Genomic DNA, 6,234 nt, shown 5'->3' on the forward strand with positions numbered 1-6,234 from the left:
TTATTCTTTGACCCATCTCTTTCACTGATCATTGGAGTTTTTGTTTCTGTAGGTAATACAAGTTTAGCAGGCTGGTCTCTGGCCTTTCTGCAGGAATCGTATGCTCTACGTTGAGCGTGAGTTGGGACTTACAACTTTGTTTTGAAGGGAACTTAATGCATCCCAATATTTTTAAAAATAACTGTAAATTGTGTTTTTAGAATGACCACTTTTGGCTGCCACCCTTCCCACGTTACGACTGCTTTCTTAAATACTTCTCATTGATTTTTCATGTTTGTATTAAAACTGTTGTTTATTACAGTACGTATGTTTTTACTCTGTTGTACAGGACCTTGAGCACTGCATAAATAAACTTCTTATGAAAAGAGAATTTTACAGACTTAGTTTGTCAGTTCATCGTTCGTGCCTATAGATTCTTGTGTGGAAAATAGGGTATTTCTAAAAATGGAAAAGAGGGACAGGAGCCCGGGGTAAGTTCTTTTGTCCTTTGAAGTGTGCTGACTGTTTGTTACACGTTGCAAAAGGGAGGGCTCTTCTCTGTATTCCTCTGAAACCTGTAACTGTCTTCTGTGACCCACTGGGAGAACATTGATTCACTGGACTCTTCAAAGCTGATCAGAGGAGTTGTTTACACAATTTTGATTAGCCATAATGTTTTTGAAACTTATTTTCAAGAGGGTTTTATTAGTTAAGGTATTTTCTTAGGAGTTTTTTAGAAGCTATAATTTTATACAATTTCTTTTGCTACCTGGTGGTATCTGAACTTTAAAAAAATCATTTCCCATCTTACTGTCTAGGCCAGATTTACCCGGGGGGGGGATGATAGACTTTTGTTAAAATACAGAGAAAACTTGATGAAGAGCTTAATGACTTGTTCCTTTTAAAGACGTAAACAAGAGTTCTCTGACTAGTTCAGTTACCAGAATTGTCCTCTTTGTTCCTCTCATTTTGCTGTCTCAGGTGTTGGAGGTTCAAGAAGCACTTCTGTCTGCACGTTTCACTAGACTCAGATCCGAATGTGAAATGTGCTGTTAAAAAGAGGAAGTAATGATCACTTAATGTATCTCTTCTCTATTCAAAGGATTCACTTTAAGCCTAGGACTGTACAATAAATTGGAAACTATTTTGCAAAGCGCTTGCAAAGAATAGGTGCATTAAGTAAGCACAAGATTTGGAGTGCTGCTTTGTGTAAGAGGCATTGGAAACCACATTAAGACTGTTCGGCATTGAGGGAGCTAATCTCAGTTTCTTATCAATGAGCCAAAGTGCTAATGTTAACTTTTGAAGTTACTGGAACTTGTAAAAAGTACGTGGGAGGCTCAAAACCAAGTCAAGAAGCATCTGTTTTCTCAGTCTTGGCAGTGGGCAGCTCTGCTAGAAACCGTCAGGGAAGAGTGATGATCTGAGGAGACGTGAGACTTCAGAGTCTTCTGACAGAAAAACTAAGGATAATTTTGTGTTAGAAATTAAAAGCAAACATTACCTGAGGAAATCTGGAGCTCGTATTATCATATGCTGAAAGTCTTCCAAAGACAGCTTGCCATCGTTGTCCACATCAGCTTCATAAATCACCTTTTCACATACAAGCCTAACTTCTTCTGGGGTAAGTTCATTTCGGGTTAACTTGTTAACAGTTTTCTCTAGATCTGATTTGCATATGTAATCATCATTGTTAAAGTCTGTCAAAGGAAAGAAAATTAATTCAAAGTGACAAAAGTCAGCATTTTACATGGTTGACTGCCAAGACCTAATAGGAAGGGTTTGGTTCCCAGGCCACAATGTGTTTATGGAAGTAGAACTTTCAAATCAGAAATGAAGTTTCCTGTATTTGCTTTATTAAAATTCAGTAACAAAATAAAAATCCTGGAATAATTTCTCCTTATCGTGCAGAAGGGTAACAATTGTAAATAGTTTAACAGCTAAACATAGCCTAGCCATAATTAAATCATTCTAGTGACTCAGTGCCACTGAATGAAATGCAAGAAATAGTATGAAGTTAGAGGAAGAGAATGGACTGTTCAGTTTTGGTGGGAGTTGGCTTTTTTTAACATCTCCACTGAATCAGGTACAGTTTAAATTAAAAAAAAAAAAGAAGGTTTGTTTGATATATCATTGGGATTTATCTGTTCATAAATAAAGTAACTGAAAGTTGTACGGTTTAAAAAAAAAAAAAAATCTTCAAATTTATCCTTGGAGAAAAATGCTAGAAGTGTTCTTCCCTGCCTCCACCCCTCCCTGCTGAAACCACCCCACAGATTTATGGGCAGCCAAATCCCTTGTGCTGCCCTTTCCCCAGCAGCCCCTCGGACAGAAGTATTCCTTAAATGTTTATCAGCTCTTGAAAACCACAGATAATTTCAGGTTGTAAATTCTGTAGTAAATCCTAATCACAAATAAATAAGAGACTAAAGGATAAAGAAGACCAGAAGTTTCTAGGAGAGAGAACAGACATTCAAAAGCAATGAAAAGAAAGGCTGCATTAAAAACATACCTAACTAGAAATCATTATGATGACAAGATGGATATTTTGAATCCCTACTGCTGCAGGATTTCCCCAAAGTTTACATTTTATGCGTGTCTCACTCACCATAAATTTTAAAAGCATAATAAGCTTTCAGGTCTCTGGGAGCCATTTCACTCAGAACTGAAAACATATCCAAAAAATCATCTAAAGTCATGTTGCCATCTCCGTTTTCTGAGAAAACCTCTGCTATCCTCTGGCGGAATGGATTGTCCTGGGAAACAGAACACGGGAGCAAGGGAAGGTCAACCTTACTAGCATTTATTTCAGTGGAGATAAGACACAATTGGAGCAATCTTGGTTTTGCTGCAACCCCTTTTTGGCAAATATTCCCCTTTCTGCTATTCTGTTCTTGTCTAATGTTATCAGTAGTAGACACAGCTGCAGCCTCCTTCAACCTTTGGGTAATTTCAAGGTGTTTTCAGGGAATCACTAGAAGCTTCCAGAAAGACTTTTGACTTCGCTAGCCAAAATTTATTTTTATTTCAGCCTTCCAGCAATTAGTGCTGGATGAATTATTAAAAAAGGGTAGATTGAAACGTGTCACTCGATTCTAGGTGTGTACCTTCAGCTCTGGCATGCTGCCAATGAGTTGATAGGGAAGCGTCACGTCTGGTTTATCTGTGTAGTCGGGTGGAACAAGCTGTGGGGCCAGATCCCGGTATCTGTAAAACAATCTGAAAGGGAAAGAAAGGCTTGTTTGGGGAACAAGTTATTTAGACCACCGAGAATGGTGTGTTTGCCTTTTCCATATCATTCTTCACACTTTGCATCCTTTACCAGACGGATGATCCCGGTCACTAAATGACATTTAGCATGCCCTGGAGTTGGTGGTGGAAGAGATGGTGTTAAAGAGAGCAACACTGTGTAACTGGTGATAAATACAAAGCCTTCACACTCACAGGACAAGTAGGTGAAAATGCTTACAAAGGTCAGGCGGCCAAACCACTAGATACCATGTAACTGAAAACTGATTTTTAAAGTTTGATTTACTTGTCCTTTGCCAGCAGCTGTGTGCTGGTGGGTTCTGTGGTTAGGATGTGTGTGTGTGTATGGTAACAAGGCACAAAACCTTCAACGTGAAGGGCCACTTGATCTGTTTCCAAACACACAAAAAACTTACGGCAAGGCAAAAGGGATCCGTTTTCCAAGTCCACAATGAATGTGACCAAAAATAATGGGCTTCAACTGGAGCATGAAAGATTCAGTTTAAATGTCAGGAAAAAAAAAAACCAACTGAATGCCTAAAGCCATGGGCAGGAAGAGAGAGCTGGGACCAACACTAGCAGGTTTCTATCCACTCAAAGTATTTTCCTGTTTTACCACAGAACTCAGGTTCAATAAAATGTGCATAATAATTTGAATGCATTCTTCACTTTTTGCTACAGTTCTTGTGCTAGACTTAAGGATCCCATTCACAGCTGTTATCAACAAAACAATAGGACAGAATTTGAAGAGGGATCCTTATCAATAATAAATGTCTTATTCATGACACAGTTATGGTTCTGGCCTCTATTTACTACGTCAAAAGCGGACGGGTTTAGATTTCAATTATTACAGAACCATTCATATTTTATCCTGTATAGAATCCATATCAAGGGTCTAAAGGGGGACACGCTCTGTATAAAATTGTCACTTGTGCTCTGCCCTTCAGACAAATTAGCAAATAATGTGTGATGCTGTCTTGAGAGATGCAGAAACTGAACACTTCCCTTTCTGTTAGTACGCCCAGGAAGGGCAAATGCAACTTCAATATTCTGTACGTGACTATATGGGTAAATAGTTTTATAAGAGGAGAACAAGTTCAGGTTTTCAGTGAAGACTCTCAGTCCTACACGAACAGAACACTGAACCTGTCTTCATCAGATCCTCTGGCCAGAGATTAAATGGAATGTTCAATGACTGCATGAAGGCTTTGGGAAAAATCCACCTTAGAGTATAATTATTTACAAGAAGTCATGAAGAAAATGTGACACAGTTGTTAAGGTTTTAATAAATGAGGCAAAGTATTTCGTAGCAGTATACTTCGAAGCATCTGTCATAAAACAAGGGGACAGGGACGTGGATGTCACTGGCAAATTAGGCACTTGTCACATTTATTTCTGATAAATAAAGAGAGACTGGAACCTTAATACAAAATTCAGAATTCTGGCTCAGTTTAGGCAGATAACACAGGGTTTGTACATAAAAAAAGCAACAAAAAGGTTCAGATTGCCCTAACGTATCACTTTAAATGGCAGTAAATCCATTTTAAAATTATTTTTAAAATACCTCACCCTATATGTAACCTGTCTCTACAGCAATCTCTGTGCTTTACCCACAAAATATACAAGACTCACCTCAGAATTTCTTTCCTTGTAAAGAATGTGCAGTCCTATGAAATAAGAAAAGATATAACATGTCATGGCAATTTTTAGCATGCATTGGCCCAAACTTTTCCTGTCCAGTGATTCAAATGAAGTTATATTGTAATATATGTGGCCAAGAGTTAAAGCTCTTTCCTTCTGACATACAGTTAGGAGTATTTTATAACCCTTCTTCGCAGTGTAAGAATCAAACTATGTTACTAAAAGCTTTGTTTGTAATTTAGTACTCCTTAATTTTTTTTAAGAGATTGTTTTTAAAAAAGCCCTCGACATTATTCAAAGTTCTGTCCAAACAGCCATTTAGTTTGTTTTATACCTGATATGCATCCAGTTGCTCTGGAGTGAAAATGGTTTGCTTGTTGCCCATTTCTGGGTCTGAATGCTGATTATTGTCCCGTCATTCTTTCCTCAAAGGCACCTTTATAGGAGGTCTGGATGTTCCGTTATTAAAAGCTGTAACAATGAGGTTCAGGTATAGCAGAGGATCAAGTAACCAGCTTCCCTATTCCACCGGCTGCAACGTATCATAATAGGAGCATTTCATCAAATCTTTAGTCCAGGTGCTTCAGGCTCTTACCCAGCATCATTCACCTGTCTCCTGTGTGCAGGACAGACTCGTGTTACAGTATTTAGCCAAACAACTAACGGCTTCTTGTCTTTGAAGCAGCAGTTAGACTTCATGGATCGTATCTTTTCATTCCTTCAGATATGGTGAGTTAACTGACAAGCGTTAGCAATGCCTCTCTTTAAGAATTAACACCAAATGCTTGAAATTAGTAGCAGTGGTAGTAACCTCTTGTCCTTTTCTTCTCACTAATGCTAATGGCAGTTTGTACTGGAGGTAGTATCTAGAAAATCTGCTCACATTATGCTGCATTATCTGCTGTTATACAATAATTAGTGTGCCATGATACATGTGTGGCCTTTACACTGAAAATACGTGTCTATAGTTCGTACATGTGGACAGAGACGTGATGTCACAGGCTGTATGAAATACGAAAAAGAAGGGTCGAAGGAGGAACTGGCTGCCCAACTACAGCCTGTGGCAGGCTGACTTATTCACTCGCTCACGGGCAGGTTGTAAAATCTCCCGCTTCTTGGCGATTCCCGTCGCCCGGCTGGGTGGGCCCCGCTGTCCTGCGGAAAATCGGTTCCCCTCGGCGAAGGAACGCCAGGCTCGCTCCCCCGCGCGCCTTCAGAGAACCGAAAAGGACTCCGAACGGCTCACTCCGGCGCGGCAGGAGGCGGGGGGGGCGCCTGGGAGCGGTTTTTCCCGGCGCAGCCCGGAGCGCTGGCCTTTCCCCCCGGGCGCCGGCCGCCTCCCGCCGATTCGCCTCGGGACGCCCC

At 40.0% G+C, this 6,234-nt stretch overlaps 2 protein-coding genes across 2 annotated transcripts in view; one reads left to right on the plus strand and one right to left on the minus strand.

Annotated features, from left to right (window-relative positions):
• Positions 1–255: 255 nt before the first annotated feature.
• Positions 256–5,414, minus strand: CIB3 (calcium and integrin binding family member 3). Its single transcript, XM_026864973.1, has 6 exons — positions 5,204–5,414; positions 4,861–4,895; positions 3,087–3,198; positions 2,588–2,735; positions 1,484–1,679; positions 256–1,028 (listed from the first exon to the last, which is right to left on the minus strand). The coding sequence occupies exons 1-6, from the start codon at positions 5,252–5,254 to the stop codon at positions 1,007–1,009; spliced, it is 564 nt and encodes a 187-aa protein (XP_026720774.1). The 5' UTR covers positions 5,255–5,414; the 3' UTR covers positions 256–1,006.
• A 57-nt stretch (positions 5,415–5,471) lies between these two features.
• FAM32A (family with sequence similarity 32 member A) overlaps positions 5,472–6,234 on the plus strand; it is a 2,310-nt gene continuing 1,547 nt past the window's right edge. The window contains exon 1 of the mRNA XM_026864974.1: positions 5,472–5,598. Within this exon, the coding sequence (XP_026720775.1) occupies positions 5,567–5,598 (32 nt within the window). The 5' untranslated portion in view covers positions 5,472–5,566. The remainder of the gene's footprint in view (positions 5,599–6,234) is intronic.

Source organism: Athene cunicularia (assembly GCF_003259725.1).
Source record: "Athene cunicularia isolate RWA chromosome 28 unlocalized genomic scaffold, athCun1 chr28_part1, whole genome shotgun sequence".
Taxonomy (NCBI): domain Eukaryota; kingdom Metazoa; phylum Chordata; class Aves; order Strigiformes; family Strigidae; genus Athene; species Athene cunicularia.